The following is a 20,875-nucleotide window of genomic DNA, read 5'->3' as shown; positions in this document are numbered from 1 at the left end:
GTATTTGTCGGACTAAGATGCTCTTAAATCTGGGAGTAATCTGGGTCCTAAACTCCGTATGCTTCAGGTCAAACGAACACTGCAGCATCACTGAGAGTTAAAAACTGTCTAAATTCTTTCATCTTTAATAAAACGATCAGCATTGCTGCTTTACCAGGTGTAACTATGAAGTTTAACTTCCAGGCATCCATGAAAACTAAATTTATTACATTTAACAGAGTTAGAAGTTAGCAGGAAGCTAGCGGAAGTTAGCTCGCTAGTTTCGCTAGTTACCCAAGCATGATATTGCATGTTCTGACTGAGAGATTTCTGAAAAAATTCAAACGTACAGCTCTGCTATCACTTCCAACATAAATGAAGACAGGAAACTAAACAGCAGTGACGTTTGTAGGGTTACTGAAGTTGGGCTAGCTGGTATATAATCATGTGCTACGTGATCGCTAGCAACACAGCTATGTTAGCATAACAAACAGTGAAGCTGGAGGACGAACACTAACACTTTTCCACTTATAAAAGTTAACGTTCCTGATAGTTAGAGACAAATGCAATCGCATGGCAGGATGCTGTAAACACCAAACTTCAGTCAGGAGAACAACTGAGATAATCCATCCACAATACAAGGTTAGTCATTAATATACTGCAACAACATGGGAATAGAGCAGCTGCCAGAGAATTCAACATTAATGAATCAATGGTACAGAAGTGGAGGAAGCAAGAAGAATGAGTTTAATAAAGTTTGATTTATCTGACTGCTTTGTTTCACTTAATGTGCCTTATAATCCCGTGCACCTTATGGTCCGAAAAATACGTACTGCAAACTGCAGTTTAATGTTGCAAAGCACCTCTTTTTAACTTCAGTGGATATTATACATGGTTATGCTCAGGATATGTCAGCCCATTTCTACTGGAAATGCCTTTTGGTTAAACTTTCAGCAAGGAATTTGCATTTGCACTGTTACATTTTTATAAAGCTTTAATGTACATAAAAACCAGCTTCTTGTTTAAGTGAAAATAAATGAAAGGTTGTCTTTTTGCGCTAGTAATGTTGTGGAGTTGTATTTTGTCTCGCATCAATTATATCGTCAGTTATATCGTTATCGCAAATTTTCAAATATATATCGTGATAAATATTTTTGGCCATATCGCCCTGCTCTAAATGCCAGTATATCCCACCTAATGCCATACTAAAGATCAATTCAGTACCTGTATCTTTGAAACCAGGTGGCCTACTGCCACGGCAAGAGTTTGAATGAGAAAGAAGAGCAGCCAGTGGAAGTAACACGACTCAGGCTACGTCCACACTAATGCTATTTCGTTTGAAAATGCATCGTTTTCTTTCAGTTTTGTCCTCCCGTCTACACTGAGACGGCGTTTTTGTCAAGGAAAAACGCAGCGTTTTGAAAACGCTCTCGAAAACCATTTCAAAACAGAGCTGTCCCGTCGCAGTATGGACACTGGAAAACGCAGACTTTCTAAAACGATGACGCATTTTAGTCATGTGATGCAGTCACGTGACCAATTAAACAAAGATAGCGGAGTGCATTATACAGCAGTTGTTTTGATTGCTCTCAATTTTGACAGCCCTAAAAAAGATTAATATCAGTTTGTACATGCTCCACGTAGCTTTTCTTCCAATTCTTTAATTCTCACTCGCATTTGCGCATGCGCAGGACTGGAACATAAGCATTTTCGGCCATTTCAATGTGGACGCACAACTCTGTGAAAACGACTGAAAACGCTAGTGTGGACGTGGCGCGTTTTCAGACGAAAACGCAGTTTTCAAATCTATCCGGGCTAATGTGGACGTAGCCTTAGGTGAAGGCATGGCAGTCGACAAACACGAACAAGATATCTTCTTCTTTTCAAACATCTCTAAGTGTAATCATGTAATTATAACAGGAATTTGCAATGTCAGTTATAAAACTGAAGCAGTGTGTATTGCGATTCTGTCTGTCAGACAACAACATGGTTATAGAAATAATAATTAGAGCCGTGCCAAGAAGCAACTGGAATGGCTTGAAGGGCTATGTTTCTGTTGTCATGCCATTGTCGTTCTGCTGTCTGACAACAGGAATACAAAAATATTTACATGGTAACAACTTTATTAGAATTCAGCTTTACTAAAACAAAGTAAATGTGAGGACTGAGAATATATGAGAGGTACAAAGATGGAACAGAAACCTAGCATAGTTAAGACCACACCTAGTCCTTGTTTAGTCATTGGAAATTGGGTCTTCCTCAATTTATGCTCTTTAGCATTTCAAAGACATTCTGGCCAGTTTTTGGCCTTACATTCAAAATGAGTGAGTGACATTTGCTTTATGACCTTTGTAATGTGCCAATTTAAAGGTTCTTTTATGTGCTTTAACAACAGGCACTTGGTCTGCTTTGCTCGCAAATGAGACATTTCAGAGTTGGGAGTTTGCAGAAGAGACTCCTGTAAGGATATAACAATGGCCAACTGCAGATAGTCATTCAGAATTTATAAGGGTAGGTCTGTGCTACTCAGACGAATCTGTTCACCAGACAGGGGTTTGCGCTTATCTCCTTTTAATGTGAGAGGGGGCTGCAAATCTGAGTGGCTTTTTAGAGAGCTTTTCTGATACATGCAGAAAAGGAAAAAATAAATAAATAAAAAAAATAAAGGATGGGAATCTCTCATGTTTCATGGATCTCTTGGTTCACTGAAGACACAAAAGTGTGTTAAAAGTTGATGAAAATCTACATTTTACACATCTCCTTCACCATTTCATGAATGAGAGGTTCGTACATGCAATAAAACAAAAGAGTATGTTATTCCAAGGCTGAAAAGACAAACTAATGGCACACATTCTTTCACTAGAATCATGCCTCATTGAAGAAATAAATAACATGCAATCTGGGACTCAGCCATTGATTCCAACAGTGCATCTAATCTGAATGGTGCAAACTAGCTAGCCAATTAGTGATGGTTCAAATCTCCCAAATAACCAGAGGCAAACTCAAGGGCACAGACTTACCCCAAAACAAACACCAACATGGCCAAACATGGATGCAGTGCAAATTATGACATAAGGTCAGAGCAAAACACTTTTAAAAAGCCCATCTTGTTACTCATTAACAGAAGTAACAATAGGACAATGCCTAGAGAAACACCAGCATCACAAGCCTGCTTACATTAACTGCAGTGAAAACCAATACGCTTGCTATAGAAAGAGAAGTGAAAGAGAAATTTGCCCTATCTCCTCTCAACACCTCAGGCTGCTGGTGAGTCATCTCGCTCACAAGAACATTCAGCTTAGCTACCAACTGACTCAGGGGAAAAAAAAGAAAGAAAGAAAAAAAAATAATAATTTTTTAAATTAAAAAAAATAAAATAAAATAAACAGGCTTACTCTGCTGCTGCACCACACAGTGAATCTCGACTTCAAAATGTCTCACCATTCTTTTATACAAAAAATAAATAAATACCTAATGCATACGACAAATTAACCGCTCATTGTCATGTCTGTTGTTATCTGTCACATACATCCGTTAGTGGCACGGATTACCCTGGAGTCTAATCAAAGATAGACCAAACCAGTGCACGAATGTCAGATCTACTCACTCAGACGGCATTTCTAACACTGATTTTCAAACCAACCCCTCCATTACTGGATTGGGCCCACAACCCCAACAGCAATGTTGTAGGTGCCGCTGCACTGTGGCACTATAAATCAAAAGATTCCCGTATGTGTATCAAAAGCCAAAAAAACTATTCTCAAACATCAATCAAAGCCACATATTGAGATGATCTTAATTTGAACCACAAGCATTTGGAAAATTAAAACCTCGTGCCTGCCATTACAACAAAAAGAGGAAAAAGAGGAACCACAAATTTCGACTGCTGCAGCGTCTCTGGGCTGCTTTGATGTAAGAGTAGTCCCCAAAGACCAACCATCTACTCGTCATAGCTACTTTGAAACTAATGGGGAAACAGGAAGCTAAGGGGACAAGGCAGCCATCTAGCTGTGGGAGAAACTATTGATATATCTCAGGAGGAACTTGGGAAGGTCAAACCACCAAACCAAGATGATGGCCCATGAAGGTTAAGAGAAACTGCAATGACATGTTGTACATCATCGCAGCATGCCCAGTTGTTAGGAGTACTATAACATTATCATCATTATGAATCGTGCATTTTTCAAGCAGCTCTTACATGAACCTCTTCCTCTCAATAAAAGTCTGTTCCAAATTCTAAATATAGCCTCTAGACAGCACAAAATGTGATCAAAACTTTCCTGAGGAGATAAAAATACATATCCTTACAGGCCTCTCATTTTAATCCTATTTAAAAATGTGAATCATTAAGCAATTTATTTGATAACACGTTATGTGCACATAAATTCCCTCATCTAGGATCTGGCTCGATCTTTCCCAGAAACCCATATACACGCCAAATGTTTCCAGAGAAATACCGTAAACACTGCAGTGTGTCTACACAGACGCACACACAGAAACCCCTTCCTGTTTTCAAAGCGTTTGCAAACTCAATCAAAGACACAAGGTTTAGGATTTACATCTGTGCCCTTTTATGTCTGTGACCTCACAGGAAAGAACCATCTTAGACCAGCTGCAGCAGAGAGCTCACTACAAGGCTCAGCCTTCATGCTCCCGCATACAGCATAACTAAACTAAAAACAATATCCACAATTCAGACACTTAGTGCTAAAAGCACTTCTTAGAGGCATTAGGATATGGTCTGTGAACATCAGAGGACCATCCTGACAAAGAAATAAAGATAATCACTGCTATGTGGATGCTGTGACGGACGGACAGACGGACGGACACACTCTCTCTCTCTCTCTTCTGGTGGCTTAACAGTATATGTATTAGGGCTGCCACGATTAGTCGACTAGTCACGATTACGTCGACTATCAAAATCGTCGACGACTAATTTAATAGTCGACGCGTGGTTTGAAGCTTTGTAAGATCACAAAAGACGCAGGAATAAGTAGTAGGATTTAAGAGTGTAATAACAGACTGAAACAGAAGATGGCAGCACTGCATGTACAAGGATGCCAGCTGCCGTTAAACCCCGAAGAAGAAGAAGTAGCTCTGTCCCAGAATTCATAGCGCAGCCCAGCTCAGTTTCCAACAATGGCGGCAGCTAGTTAGTTTTAATATTACTCTTATTATTCTTTCTGGGTCACAAAATAAACGTTTAAGATATTTTCAGGCGAGAATGTAGCTGTGTAAACCTCAAATATCTGCTCAGTTTATCAAGACACCACATATTTTCAAAAGCGCTCCGACGTTTTCGGAGACGTCTGTTACCCACTAGCTCGATAGCTAACCGGGGGCTAGGCTCACTAGAGCCGTGAGAACACCGGATTCCGGCAAATCGTTTTCAAACCCACCGCAGTCTTTCGCTGCTCAGGTTAAACATATATAGGTCACTTAGATAACTTAACAATGTTATTGTTTGGCTTTTTTTACTATTTTATTTGTTCCGGAGTAAATCGGTTTGGCTGAGATTAAAGTTATAGTTTTTACTCAGCTGAATAAACGTCAAGCAGACAGCTGATTATCAGAAGTGTGAGATGCTCCAGAATTTACTCCGGTGTCCTGTTATATTTTAGATAGCAAGGAGTTTATTAAACTTCACCGAAACAATCTGCAAATTTCATTACAATTTAATAAACTATCATCTTGTCTTTATTTTTAGTTAGCACAAACACTTCAAGCTGTAAGCTAATGATAGTTATATAAGAGCAGATGCTGCTGGTGCAATAAGTTGTACGCTGTACGTCCAATGGATGATGATCTGATTAGTCGACTAATCGCAAAAACAATCGGTGACTAGTCGACTATCAAAATAATCGTTTGTGGCAGCCCTAATATGTATATATCTACACATGGCATACATTCACATCAGGTCTTTCTCTTAAAAGTCTGTAAATTGGTTTGAAATAGCCTCCAAATAAACTGCCATAAATGTCAGCAGTGTATGTGTGCTCCTAAAATACTTCAAGAGGAAATGAAAAACTTAAAAGAGGGAAGTGGCTTGGGTTTTAAATACACAGAATCCAGGACCAAATCTGGCCATGGGAATGGAACAGCCCAACACTATACAAGGCCTGTTCATATGTTAACATGTCTCGGTTACAGCCAAAGCCCACTGACTGTACAAAGGTTCATTGTCATTATTGAGACAAAGCAGCAGGTTCTAATAAAACAGGCAGACGTTCAGACATTGATACTCTCTACACAAGATAAGTTTTAGGATTACAAAACATTTTATTAGGTGGACACTGTGTCAAAGTCTGTAGAAAGACATTGTAAACTTCCCATTATAGCCTAACATATAAGACATATATGTACGTCCTAAATCTGCCATGCATCTAATGAAATATGAGAATGCAACCATTAACCAGTCAAGTACAATACTTTTATAAGTGCCCTTACATATCTATATATACATATTTGTCAAATAACACCATTTCATTAGCCTATTAACTACTGCAGCCACAACCATCACTTCCTCAAAAGAATACAGAAGCAAAACCAAAGACGTGGTTAGCTCAGCAGACTTTGTTAAAGGTAAGGTGTGTCTGCAAGCTTAGACTAGTAATACAAAGGTTTTGGAGGAGTAGGTGGTGGAGGTCAGAACTAACAACTGGCAGTAACCCCAAATAATACTATCTATAAAAAGGTCCAGGAAATTGTTTAGCTTAACATGAGGGCCACAGGATATAGGCAATTACCCAGGCCATAAAGCACTAGCCCTAACAGCTGAAGTAGCTGTCTCCCTTTGTCGTTTCAGGACATGATGGGGGTTGTTTGGGAGGAATGTGTTTGGAAGGCTCCGCAACAGGAATGGGAGTGTAAACCAGCCCACAGGTGATAAGATCACAACAATGGCAGATAAAACGCTGAGCTGTCAAATCAATCACACAGATGGGAAGAGGACACAGGGAGAGGAATCACTAAAAGATCACACTGACAACAGACAATACCACAGCACTACAGGAATCTAAAACAATGAGCCTATACCCTAGACATGTTTGGTGAGGTACTGAGGCAACTGACCTTCACTGATGAGACAAAAAAAAAAAAAAAGAGTCCTTCATCCTTTTTAAGTAAAAAAAAAAAAGAAAGAATCAGACTATATACTTGGACCAGCTAAACTATATTAGCAATATTAGCATGTGTTTATTAAAAACTGGAGGAGGATAATAAAAAACGGTAATTTGGAAAACAAGAGATATAACTTAACGGCTACCCTGAGGTACCCCTGAGCAAGGTACCGTCCCTACACACTGCTCCCCGGGCGCCTGCTTAGTGGGCTGCCCACTGCTTCACTGAGTGAATGGGTCAAATGCAGAGAAAAACAAGTAATTTCCCCATGGGGATCAATAAAGTATCCATTATTATTATTATTATTATTATTATAAGCACAGTACACCTCAAAAGGCAGCCGCTTTGGTAGAGATGAATATTTTAGATAAACGTGACATTCACAAAGAGACTGCTTGCACATACTGTGCTTGCATAAATCTCCCACGTCTCCCAGGAAGACCACAGTCCTCGTCTACAGAATTCACATTAGCCTTACATCACAGCACACATCCCAGACGAGACGCAAACCAAAATCTCACAAGGCTTTAAGTGCGTTCTTGTCATTTCAGCCATGTGAACATTGTTGCACCAAGGCCAAGTAACATGTTCTCAGCAAAGGGCGTGCTGTGTGTAAACCAGCTCGGCTTACCACCTATCATTTAGACTAAACCACCTCAGGGCTATCTGTTCACAAACCATGTGGATACTTTCACATTAAATGTTTAAAAATCGAGGCTGTGAGAGCAAAATGTAAAAGAAATTAATAATAAAATAAATAATACATCCCTAGTTACATTTGTAAATGATCCTACGCTTGTTCTACATATGAGAAAAAAGGCAGTTTGATTAAGGATTCAGAGGCTCAAAGACCAACATTTAATTCATCAGTGGAAAGTGGCTCTATTTCACAATGTAATATGGTGAAGATTACTATGAGGGGGGAATGATTATCCTTGACTCTTTAAAAAAAATAAAATAAAATAAGTGGCACACCAAATCTTTTCTTTTTTTTTGGTCAATAGACGTGTCATGAAAAATATTTCATTAAATTGATGCTTTTCAGCAAAAATAAATGGCTCAGGCAGCGCTCAGTATTCCGTTCACTCCATTACTATGAATCATACAAGAGGAAAGGTGGTGAAATCTTAGCAACAATGTTTGGATCGCTTCGCCATTTTAGCTGCTGCCATCATGCTGAGTGGAACTGAGGATTTTTATTTTTTAGCCTGTGGCAGTAGTTCTGAAAAATTGGGGATCTGGGGCATGGATGAGTTCCCGAGATTATTGAAGGGAGCCGAATCAAATTTAGGAGATGAGGTTTCACAAATTCACACAATTCAAGCTGAATCAAGGTTTAAAGCAAATATAGCCTGGAATGAATTCATGTGTGAGCTCCTGTGCTTTGACATGAGGAAAGATAAATAAATCCATGACACATGTTACATAAAAACAAAACAGCAGTGTAGTTCAAGGACAAAACCTCCATGCATTAAATCAATCAGTCTCACAAAGGCCAGAAAGATTGAATGGGGAAAAACAACCACAACAACAAAAAACATGGGTGTGTTTCAGACATTAAACCGTGACACTGTAAATGGCTGAAAAGAGCATATGACAAACGCATTGTGAAAGAAAAATCACGTCGAGATGGTTAAGAAAAAAAAACATGTAAAATAAACGACTTGAAAACGAGCACAGGCGCTTATATGCGATGTATTGTACCGCGAATGCAGAATATGTGATCACTGTGTGACCGTCGGTGCAATGCGAAACAGTGTACAGTGCTGTGAATGGGCAGGCAGGTACTTTATGAATGGAGGGGATCATGTGACCGCAGCACCTCCCGAAGCAGATATTTCTCACTGACTGTCAACAAGCGCACACAAGGGATCAGCCCATTAAAACAATACCAAAATGCGACCTGAAATGGGCGCGACGTGTACAAAAACACAGCTTGCACATATTATAATCGATGCCCGTAGGTTGTGAGGCTCTGGACGTGAATGCGATGCCGTTTTTAAGCGTTTTTATGAATGGAGGATTGTGATATGTAAATGAGCATGATTGAGAAAAAAAATGGCATCTTCGGCTTTTCAATGCCGACTTTGCCGCATTAACCGCGAAGAGCCTTCATTAAAGAAAGGCTAGACTTAAAGACAAATACAATCCGCAATATTTTAATCGATGATTATGTTCCGAAATCATGGCGGACAGCAGTTAGACACAGATCTGGGCTGTCAATGCAGAGGACTCAGATCGTGATGTACTGAGAAAGCACTCACATAAAATTATATTTAGATTACTGCCATCTATGCGTCTGCTCCGAACGATCCTTCGTGAATGAATACATTTCCCGAACATAAATAATAATACACCAAGCAAGTGCCTCGTAAATGAGCAAAGATTAGTACATGTTGTGTACAATGTTGTGGCTTTAATTTGAATTCTCACAGCATATACTGGTTAGCAGTATCATAAGCCTGCAAAAAAGTAGCAACGAGATTAATATTTTACTATGGATCGATGCCACTGTTTCCCCGGCACGGTTCTGTTTAATCTCACAAGGCAATCCTTTCTATTAGCTTGATAAACAAACAAACACGGGGGGAAAGTACAACGTGTTTCTTATTGTTGATATTAGTAAACCAAGACGATGTAATGGCAACGTTGCTCGGTTAGAAATGTCACCGGGAACTAACGTAGCTCGATGCTCGGTGTGTTAATATCTACACATATAAGCACATATTGAAGATTAGCTGTGTGTTTAGATGTAAATGATAAAATAATAATAAAATAATGTGTGTGTAAAACAGGACTCACTCGTTGTTTGGATTTGTTGAATCTTCACTCATTTTTTTCCTCACGGGGATCCAAATCCTAGCAATAGCATCGACGACGCAGTGACGGCGGGATAAAATACCACATATATCACCATTTTCCTTCACATACAGAAATAACCCCTATTTCGGATAGTAAATAAACGGCGTACAAGGGGCATGCCTAACTCAGCGTCCCTATGAAAAGCAAGTGAAGCTAGCTGGACGTTAGCTTTTGCTGGCTGGGCTGTAACGTTAAATCGCGAGGAGGAATGACAATCGTTGATTCATTTTATCCTCCCTGGAAGTAAAATCCGACCACAACAAATGGGCCATCTGGAGCATCCTCTTCAACTGACACAAATCCCCGGCTTGCAAAAAGGTGCATAGATCCTCAAAAAATGTAGAAATCGTTGTAGGTTGTATCGTTTGGCAGGTTATTTATGGCTGGCTGTCGAGCATCCATTCGCCAACTTCAGGTCCAGGACAACACTTGAAAAAGCGCTGTGCAGCGTTGCTCCGTCAACGTGTCCGAGTAATTTTCAGTAAAGGCATCCAATGCCCCCCAAAATGGTCCGACTGTTTTCAGTATTAGCACCGACAGTTAAAGTAAAAATACATAGACTTGAAATTTCCTTGAGAACTTGATGGACATCTGCTTTAATCGAACTCCATTTTCAACTCGGGGGGGAATGAAACATCGGAAAAATGGGCGGATATGTCGACCCTCGCTTGAAAAAAGGATCCTTCCGCGACGTAGTAAAAACATAACACTTGTGATAGAAAAAATACCAACCCAGCTCACACTTTGCTCTTTATGCTTAAAGAGTAGCGTATATTATACTAAACCGCGTTCCCCCGTAAGCGTATGCAATAAGTTAGTAAGATTTCTTTCTAAAGTTGACCTAAAGTAGTCCCCCCACTTCCCAAAAGAAGTTTCCCTTCAATCACGCATTGAAACAAGAGGGAAGCGTCTGTGTGATAGCACGCAAAGTAGGCTAGAAAATAACCTAGAGGAAGGACCTGAGCTGACACGGAGACTTGGTCATTAACAATTTCTGGTATATTCTTTTTTCAGTTGTATTATCGTGATCTACCTCCCTTCCGAACCGCTTTTAAAATCCCAATGCAAAATAGCGGGGAAGTGCTGCAAATATACACAACCGAGAGTGCTGCAGCACGTGGAATTATATCAGACCCTCTTCACGATTTAAGTGTTTCAAATCAAGATGGTATTTCTATCTCTGAGCGTAGGCCAGGGTTATTTATTATTCAGTGATAGCAGAGTGAAAAGTGAAAGACTGTAAAGACTAATTCAGAAAATGAGGATTTTTTTCCTCTGGAATGTAGAAATAAAAATCTGAGTAGGGCACGGTGTGGGATTTTTGAGAACTGTAATTGGCCGTAAATGTAAATAAAAGGCATTAGGATTACACTATAAGCTACAAAAAGGGGGTTTGGGTGATCACTAGAGAGTATGGCACTAAAACAACTGCGTATGGCTCAAAGTTGTGCTGCCAAAACTGCCTTACCTAGCTTCTAAAACTGTACCAGGCAGCTAAAACTCCCTCCAGAATAAAACAGTCAAAGAAGTTGCCAGAAAAATCCACGTGTGCTAGTATGAATCTTAGTTGCAAATGTGTTAAAATCCTTTCAGAGCAAATTGGCAGCCTGGTTGCATAAGACTTAAATGCTATTGGATTTCTGTGCTGTGTGGAAAAGGCAAGATATCAGGCTAAATGATTCTGCCTGGTTGTCATAGTGACAACATGTTGTGTGAGAAGTTTCTTTGTATTTCTCTGGCTTTCATACAGCTTGTGCTACAGTATTATGCTGACGGCCATATGAAACATCCCTCTGTGTCACTGTACATACACTACCAGTCAAAAGTTTGGACGCACCTTCTCATTTAATGGTTTTTCTTTATTTTCATGACTATTTACATTGTAGATTCTCACTGAAGACACCCAGACTATGAATGAAAACGCATGGAATTATGTAGTAAACCAAAAAAATTTGAAATAACTCAAATTTTAGATTGGTCAAAACAGCCACCCTTTGCTTTGATTACTGCTTTTGACCATCTTGGCATTCTTTTGATGAGCTTCATGAGGTCGTCACCCGAAATGGTTTTCCGACAGTCTTGAAGGAGTTCCCAGAGATTCTGAGTACTTGTTAATAATAATGGATTGGATTTATATAGCGCTTTTCTAGGCACCCGAAGAGCTTTACAATACCACTATTCATTCACTCTCACATTCATACACTGGTGGAGGCAAGCTACAGTTGTAGCCACAGCTGCCCTGGGGCAGACTGACAGAAGCGAGGCTGCCATATCGCACCATCTGGCCAACACCAGTAGGGTAAAGTGTCTTTCCCAAGGACACAACAACCAGGACAGAGAGCCCAGGGATCGAACCGGCGACCTTCCGGTTACAGATGCAATTCCCAACCCCCTGAGCCACGGTCGCCCTTTTGCATTCTCTCTGCGGTCCATCCCACTGTAGGATGTTGTGGTAGTTGTGCTGGTTCAGTATGCCTTCAGTTTTGAATAAATCCCGATCACATCTCCTCCTCCATGCTTCACTGTGGGAACCATGCATGTAGAGATCATCCGTTCACCCTTTTCTATGTCACACAAAGGCACGGCAGGTAGAACCAAAAATCTCAAATTTGGACTTATCACCCCAAAGACAGATTTCCACTGGTCTAATGTCCATTTCTTGTGTTTCTTGGCCCAAACAAATCTCTTCTGCTTGTTGCTTTTCCTTAGTAGTGTTTTTTTAGCAGCTATTTGACCATTAAGGCCTGATTCGCGCAGTCTCCTCTGAACAGTTGATGTAGAGATGTGTCTGCTACTGGAACTCTATGTGGCATTTATCTGGGCTCTAATCTGAGGTGCTTTTAACTGGCGATTTCTGAGGCTGGTGACTCGGATGAATTTATCCTCAGCAGAAGTGGTGACACTCGGGCTTTTGTCAGTTTTGTCACGGCAATGCTCTTTGCAACTGCAATTCGGGGACAAATTTAAAGTTTTTGCAATTTTCCAGACTGACTGAGATTTGCTTCTTAAAGTAATGATAGACTATCATGGTTTAAAAGTTATTGGACTTGCTGACAAAAATTTAAATATCCATCCATTCATCTACTTTCTTCTGCTTATCCAATTTGGGGGCGTGTAGTATTTGACAAGGCTAACACCAGAGAGACAGGTAACTATTCATGAATAGTTAACTATGTCTAATTTAGACTCACCCGTTAATCTAATCCAGGTATGTCACTGAACTGTGGGAAAAAGTAAAGATAACCTAGGATACAAGGATTGTTTTTAATACTTGAATTGAAATCCTGTAGAAATAGACTGAAGAACCCACGGACATCAAATCCTGTTTCTTCCCTTGAGATGTTCTGCCAGGCTTTTACTGCAGCCACCTTCAGTTTTGTCTTCAGTAACTAAAATTATGCCCTATTGGGCTGAGATCAGGTGACTGACTTGGCCACTAAGGAATATCCCATTTCTTTGCCTGGAAAGACTGCTTTTGCGGCATGTTTTGGGTCATTATCTATTTATACCCTGAAATACCGCCTGATCAGAGTATACCCCTATACACTTCAGAGTTCTTCCTTCTACTTCTATCAGCAGTCATATCGCCAATAAACACTAGTAACCTGATTCAGTGAGCAGCCATACACGTCCATGGCATAACATTGCCTCCGCCATGTCTGATAGATGACGTGAAATACTTCATGAGCTATTTTATTTTTTCACCATTATTCTGGCAGAAGTTAATCTTGGTTGCACCAGAGCTGGGCAGTCTTGTTTAAAAGTTTTCTATCAAAGTCTAATTTGGCTGTGCTGTTCTTGAGTGTAACCAACCAGTGCTTTGCACCTTGTTATAAACCGTCTGTATTTACATCCATTAAGACTCCATTTGATTTTAGACTATGACAAGGATACACCTACAACCTCAAGAATGTGCTTAACTTTTCTAGATGTTTTGAAGAGGTTCTCTTAACCTAGAAATGAATTCTGTGATCTTCCAGGTCTATTGGCCAATGAATTGTTTTACATATTGTTCCAATTATTAATCTGATTACTCCCAACATTTTTGCTATCTCTCCAATTGGTTTATTTTGTCTTTTTTTCCAGCCTTGTGTTGGCCTCATTCACTTGCATGAGCATGTCTTTGAACCTCATATAAGATGTCATGTCAAGAGCTATGAAATTCTAGTTCAAAATTCAGAATCAGCTCTTTTATCTGCTTAATTTGTGGACTAGGCTTCTCTTTGTCATGAAACTGCTTGTCAGTCAATTGTCCAGTGAGCCTCTGAAAATGAAGGATTTTATTTAGAAAAATGGCCATAATTCCAAAACAGACTGCCTGAGAGCAAAAGCTCTCTTGGGATTGTTTTCTCAAAAAAAAAAAAGATTTCAAGCTGACATGAATGTTTATACAAGCAGTCTGTATTATAAACGGGGTAATCAGGTTAGGATACTGCATCTTTGTTTTATTTAACATGGCCTCTTCACTTATTTCTGATTAAGTTACCATGATCAGGTCCAAATGAAGTGTCCCTTGATTCTTAAAGAGCAGAAAAGAACAATGAACATGATTTATTTTTCCTACTAGCATGCCTTTATCCTTTAGAGTATTTAGAGTTCAGGAAGTCAGCCTTCTTTCTCATCTCACAAATATGGATGACCCTAGTCCATTTCCTGTGTTTTTCACACTGAACATACCACACAATGTAGCATATTTAAACCGGCCAACAGGAAGTTTAGCTGATAGAAGCATCCTTAACTTTACTCACTAAATGCAATCAGACTCATCATAATATTCTTCAAGGCAGTAAACAAGATAACGTTCCTGTATTGCCAACAAGGAACTACAGAATGGATGATATTTTTAGCCCGATACAATCCTCATTCATCAGATCTAAGCTGAGGAGTGAAATGATTTACATACCGCAGTCTGATGTGACTTCCGTTAAATCATGTTCCTTTATTTTTCAGTGACTTTGCAGCACAAATTTTTATTTACTTGAAGCGTCTGATGTATCTTGTAATGTGAAAAGAATGTGATAATTCAATGTGAACAAAAATGATAAAACTACCAGACAAACTTGTTTCCATTGCGTTTTTATTATTTTCGTGTTTGCACAAAAAATCAGAATCTAAACTTCAGTAGATAAACAAACTTGCTCATGACATGAAAGAGATTTTCTCTCCTTGAATGCCTTTATTTAAAATGCAGCATCAGAAAGCATTTGGACAGCAAAATGTGATCAACTGCACCTAGGATCACATGGGAACCTGTGATTCTGTACCATCCATCCGGTTCACAGTGAGACCATCTGACACTGGGCGAGTGATTGGACATTTCCTGGACAAGTTGTTAATGCTTCACAGGGCTAAGTAGATAGACACATAGGCCCACATTTGCACCTATATAGCTAATTTTGGAATGGCCACTTAACCTAATCCTGAAAACACTACAAAAAAAGGGCTCCAGAAATACTAAGCACTGTACCACTGAGCATGGGAGATTCATCTATAGCAGGCGTTTCCAACTCCAGGCCTAAGGGCCGGCATCCTGCAGGTTTTAGATGTGTCCTTGATCGAACACAGCTGTTTTAAATGGCTAAATGACCACCTCAACACGGCCCGGTAATGAACTAATCATTTGATTCACGTGTGTTGATCCAGGGTGATATCTAAAACCTGCAGGACACCAGACCTTGAGGCCTGGAGTTGGAAACCACAGATCTATAGTTTCTGGCCTGGCCAAGAGAGAGAATCAGATGTCTATCCCCAAACATATTGCTCTGATCATCTCAGAAGCACAGCAGCTTCTAGAAATGGAGAACTATAACTGTGTAGCCATTAGAGGTGGGAATCACCATACATCCCACGATACGATATTATCACAATACTTAACGCACGATACAATATTATTGCAATTTTTAAATTTTTTTTGCGATATTCAGATTCTGTACATAAAGGTAAACTTTATCAATATTCATTTTATCTAATATCAAAGTCTCACAATCAGTCTTTCTCTCATTTCAGTCAGTTTTATTGTTGACAAACTGAACGGTTTGTATTACAGTCTAGTCCAACTTAACTGAATGCAACCACCTGGTACAATTATAGCTATTCTGAACTATGCAATTTATGAAAAGTATGCAGCCCATTCAGCAACTGAAGAATTTGAAAGTAAATTAAAACAAAATATAATTTTACATTAAATAAAAAAGTTTTAAACTTAATTAAAATAAAACATGTCTTAAATTAAAATAAGTAAACTGTCATGTTTATTGCTACCCAAAAAAAAGTTTGGACTTTTGGACAGTGAAGGAATGTCAGGATTCTTGCTCAGAAAAAGGAGCTGATCAACATGCTCTGAAACCAGAGCATGTTCCAGTCCACAAAAACTTTTTTTGTAACAAAATATCGATTTCTGCTGTCCCTGTATCGATACATTATTAGCAAACAAAATATCACGATACTACACAGTATCGATTTTTTCCCCCACCCCTAGTAGCCATACAGTCTCCAGTACACTCAGGGCAACGAATGACCCATGTAGGCTGATGGTTTGGTGAATGAGTAATCTATTATTCATCCCTTTGTTTGTTATACAGATGTATATATATGTGTAAATATATGTATGTATACAGGGAGTGCAGAATTATTAGGCAAGTTGTATTTTTGAGGAATAATGTTATTGTTGAACAACAACCATGTTCTCAATGAACCCAAAAAATTCATTAATATCAAAGCTGAATGTTTTTGGAAGTAGTTTTTAGTTTGTTTTTAGTTTTAGCTATTTTAGGGGGATATCTGTGTGTGCAGGTGACTATTACTGTGCATAATTATTAGGCAACTTAACAAAAAACAAATATATACCCATTTCAATTATTTATTTTTACCAGTGAAACCAATATAACATCTCCACATTCACAAATATACATTTCTGACATTCAAAAACAAAACAAAAACAAATCAGCGACCAATATAGCCACCTTTCTTTGCAAGGACACTCAAAAGCCTGCCATCCATGGATTCTGTCAGTGTTTTGATCTGTTCACCATCAACATTGCGTGCAGCAGCAGCCACAGCCTCCCAGACACTGTTCAGAGAGGTGTACTGTTTTCCCTCCTTGTAAATCTCACATTTGATGATGGACCACAGGTTCTCAATGGGGTTCAGATCAGGTGAACAAGGAGGCCATGTCATTAGTTTTTCTTCTTTTATACCCTTTCTTGCCAGCCACGCTGTGGAGTACTTGGACGCGTGTGATGGAGCATTGTCCTGCATGAAAATCATGTTTTTCTTGAAGGATGCAGACTTCTTCCTGTACCACTGCTTGAAGAAGGTGTCTTCCAGAAACTGGCAGTAGGACTGGGAGTTGAGCTTGACTCCATCCTCAACCCGAAAAGGCCCCACAAGCTCATCTTTGATGATACCAGCCCAAACCAGTACTCCACCTCCACCTTGCTGGCGTCTGAGTCGGACTGGAGCTCTCTGCCCTTTACCAATCCAGCCACGGGCCCATCCATCTGGCCCATCAAGACTCACTCTCATTTCATCAGTCCATAAAACCTTAGAAAAACCAGTCTTGAGATATTTCTTGGCCCAGTCTTGACGTTTCAGCTTGTGTGTCTTGTTCAGTGGTGGTGGTCTTTCAGCCTTTCTTACCTTGGCCATGTCTCTGAGTATTGCACACCTTGTGCTTTTGGGCACTCCAGTGATGTTGCAGCTCTGAAATATGGCCAAACTGGTGGCAAGTGGCATCTTGGCAGCTGCACGCTTGACTTTTCTCAGTTCATGGGCAGTTATTTTGCGCCTTGGTTTTTCCACACGCTTCTTGCGACCCTGTTGACTATTTTGAATGAAACGCTTGATTGTTCGATGATCACGCTTCAGAAGCTTTGCAATTTTGAGACTGCTGCATCCCTCTGCAAGATATCTCACTATTTTTGACTTTTCTGAGCCTGTCAAGTCCTTCTTTTGACCCATTTTGCCAAAGGAAAGGACGTTGCCTAATAATTATGCACACCTGATATAGGGTGTTGATGTCATTAGACCACACCCCTTCTCATTACAGAGATGCACATCACCTAATATGCTTAATTGGTAGTAGGCTTTCGAGCCTATACAGCTTGGAGTAAGACAACATGCATGAAGAGGATGATGTGGACAAAATACTCATTTGCCTAATAATTCTGCACTCCCTGTACATGTATTGTAACTGTAACTAATTGACAACACTAAACTTTTAACCTCTTTTAGCCACATTTGTTATTGTGTAGTTTCCAGAAATGATCATCTCCAGCTTGTCTGTGAGGCACACTCGATAACTACAGTGGACTCTCAGTCATGTAGGCCAAGAGGTGTGGCTTACACAAGAGGTGTTGATTTTTTAAGGCCTGGCAGCTGAACACAACAATGCATACCTATGATTAGTGTGGGCCTGGCCTCGGAAGTCTACAACTTTTAGGCAAGCTAATTGCAGGGTGGTGAGTAGAAAAGGTGTAGTGGCTAGAGGGGAAGGAAGTGTGAAGGCCTTCAGGCGTGTTTGATGTGCTTTGAACCATCTCTCTCTTTCACTCTTTTGGATTGTTTATGTGCATACGGTATGTACCAAAGACACAAACATTTATTATCTTGCCTAATCACCCTCAAAATTCCAGTTTTGAAATCTCTGACTACATTCAAGCAGCATGAGGGGATTTTCAAGAATGTCTCCAAACAAATCCATCTCTCTTTTGAGAGAGATTTATGTGGATAAGTAGATGAGTAAAGTGTGTAAAGCTTAAAGAGCTGGTCTTGTGACCACGCACAAGGATGTTCATATGAAAGGTCAGTATGGATTCAAAGCCCTTGAGAGAAATACATCTCTAGAGTTATCAAAGTTCTGTAAATCACCAGAATTTGAACTATGTGGAGACCAACACAACTTTCTTTCTGAAAGGCATGGCCACACTGTGTGCTTTACATAAAGAGTGTTATAATAAGTTATATGTCCCATGTGTGCAGAAAAAAAAAATTAATAAATAGTAAGTGTGTTACTTCAAATAGTTTGTTTTGCTTTCTTAAATGTCTGTTTACGTGTTATGCATTCAATTTTTTGCAGCTAGGACAGTTTTTCCATTCCATTTTAGACTGACTATTACATTTAAAACTACATCAGCTCTCAAAACTTGATGCACCAGTTGGTAATGTCTCAGCTACAAAAATGGGAAACTAAATTAGTTTCAACCACAGTTCGCTTTTTCAGTATTTGAGACTCTGTCACTTCCTATTGTTTGCATGTTGTGTGTGGGCTTGACTGAAACTTGATCTTGCTGGGGAAGCTGTGTTTAGGGTGAGGTGGACAGGCCTTTGTTACTGCCTGAGGGGTGTTTATTTGGGCGGCTTCAGTTGGCTTCCCTGTAATCATCACCCAGCCCCACAGGATATAAGGGATTAATGAATATGTTGGAGGGGAAGTTACAGATGACTATTTATCATTCTCATGGGGATGAGAAGGAACGGGATGAGAGACAGTAGAAGAAGAAGTTGCAGAAGGTGCATTTGAGCAAGCGCACATATGTGGGCGTTTGTGCAAATACGATAAAAGACATAGGAAGGAAGGGTAAAAAGAGAAATCCTCTCTATCGTATCTTATTGGTCCTTCACTTTACAGTGGTAATAGTTTAACATTTTTACAAATGCAATCGTGTGAAAAAGTTTACACAGGACTCTGTGCATTCCTGTGAAAATTAAGTACACCCCATGATTCAGGAACTTGTTTTGCTACAGTTCATTGAGCTTTGTAGGCATTTGTTTCGGCACAGCCCTTATGGTATGCCTTTGACTGGACCATTGGAACACTTCAATTCTTGGGTGAACTTGGGATGTTGTTAAGAGAAAACAGCCCTTTCAAACAAGCCATATTTATTCAGTCTTTTTAAAATTGTACTGTCATAAACTTTAACATTTAACGCTGACTGCTGCCTGAGGAGTGTGTAATATAGATCTTCAGAATTATGTCATTCTACTGAGCTTTTCTGGGCTTATCCTTGGGGGGAACTTGCTGGGACATCCACACCTGAGAAGAGGGTTAGTGTTAGGCATTGTTTTAACACACACATAAATGTTCCATATCAAAATTTCTGCTTTTATAGAATAGCCACACTTGCCAATGATCAGTTAATCAAGTGAATTTGATTAGCAGAAACTGCTACTTACCCCCCTGATTTCTATGTAAGCAATCAGGTGATGGTGAAAATTTTCACAGGGCTACATTGAGTTCAGTAAAAACTGTCTTTTTCAAATGACTATGCTTAACTGTACATATAGTTAACATACAATATACAATACAAAACCACAAGCCAAGAGCCAAAGCATTTTTTAAAACTCTACAATGTTCATGATTAAGGTTTGAATCATTTGTAAATACTCTATTCTGTTTCTGTTTACATTTTAAATGGTTTCTTCAACTTTTTAAAACACTCCTGAACCATATAGCACAGCATAGAGGGAAACTGTAACCTGGTGACAAAAGGTCAGTCACATAGTGTGAAACTACAACCTGATGATTTTAATGGTTGTCAAGCTTTAGAAGTGCTACTCGATGGACTGTGGTATCATCAGACAGAGCCAGACTACCCTCTAGTTTCCCATTGCACTATGGGTGGATGCATTAAGGAGAACTGGTTAGTGGATTTCAAGATGGCACTTAACCAATTCGACTAATTCGACATTGATACATTTGCCAAAAACAAGGGTGGATGTACAGGGGGGCAACCGCCCCCTGCTGTAGAGCCTTGTCCCCTAGCTGCACCCCCCCCCCCCCCCCCCCCAACTTTTATGACCTTAAAATCCCTTTCGTCTGTGCAAGATTGCTATTGTTTTGCCAGTGAGGACTGCACAGTGTGAGTTTTTCTAATTTAAAGCTTATAAAAATCACCTTGTCTTTATTTTCTTAGAA

At 39.7% G+C, this 20,875-nt stretch overlaps 1 protein-coding gene across 1 annotated transcript in view; it reads right to left on the bottom strand.

Annotated features, from left to right (window-relative positions):
• Positions 1-10,866, bottom strand: part of spred1 (sprouty related EVH1 domain containing 1) — a 36,859-nt gene extending 25,993 nt beyond the window's left edge. Inside the window, exon 1 of the mRNA XM_080871235.1 lies at positions 9,901-10,866. Within this exon, the coding sequence (XP_080727361.1) occupies positions 9,901-9,932 (32 nt within the window). The 5' untranslated portion in view covers positions 9,933-10,866. The remainder of the gene's footprint in view (positions 1-9,900) is intronic.
• Between the last annotated feature and the right edge of the window lie 10,009 nt (positions 10,867-20,875).

This window comes from Rhamphochromis sp. 'chilingali' (assembly GCF_963969265.1).
Source record: "Rhamphochromis sp. 'chilingali' genome assembly, chromosome: 21".
Taxonomy (NCBI): domain Eukaryota; kingdom Metazoa; phylum Chordata; class Actinopteri; order Cichliformes; family Cichlidae; genus Rhamphochromis; species Rhamphochromis sp. 'chilingali'.
Note: the sequence above shows the minus strand (reverse complement) of the source record. Positions and strands in the feature narration are given on the sequence as shown.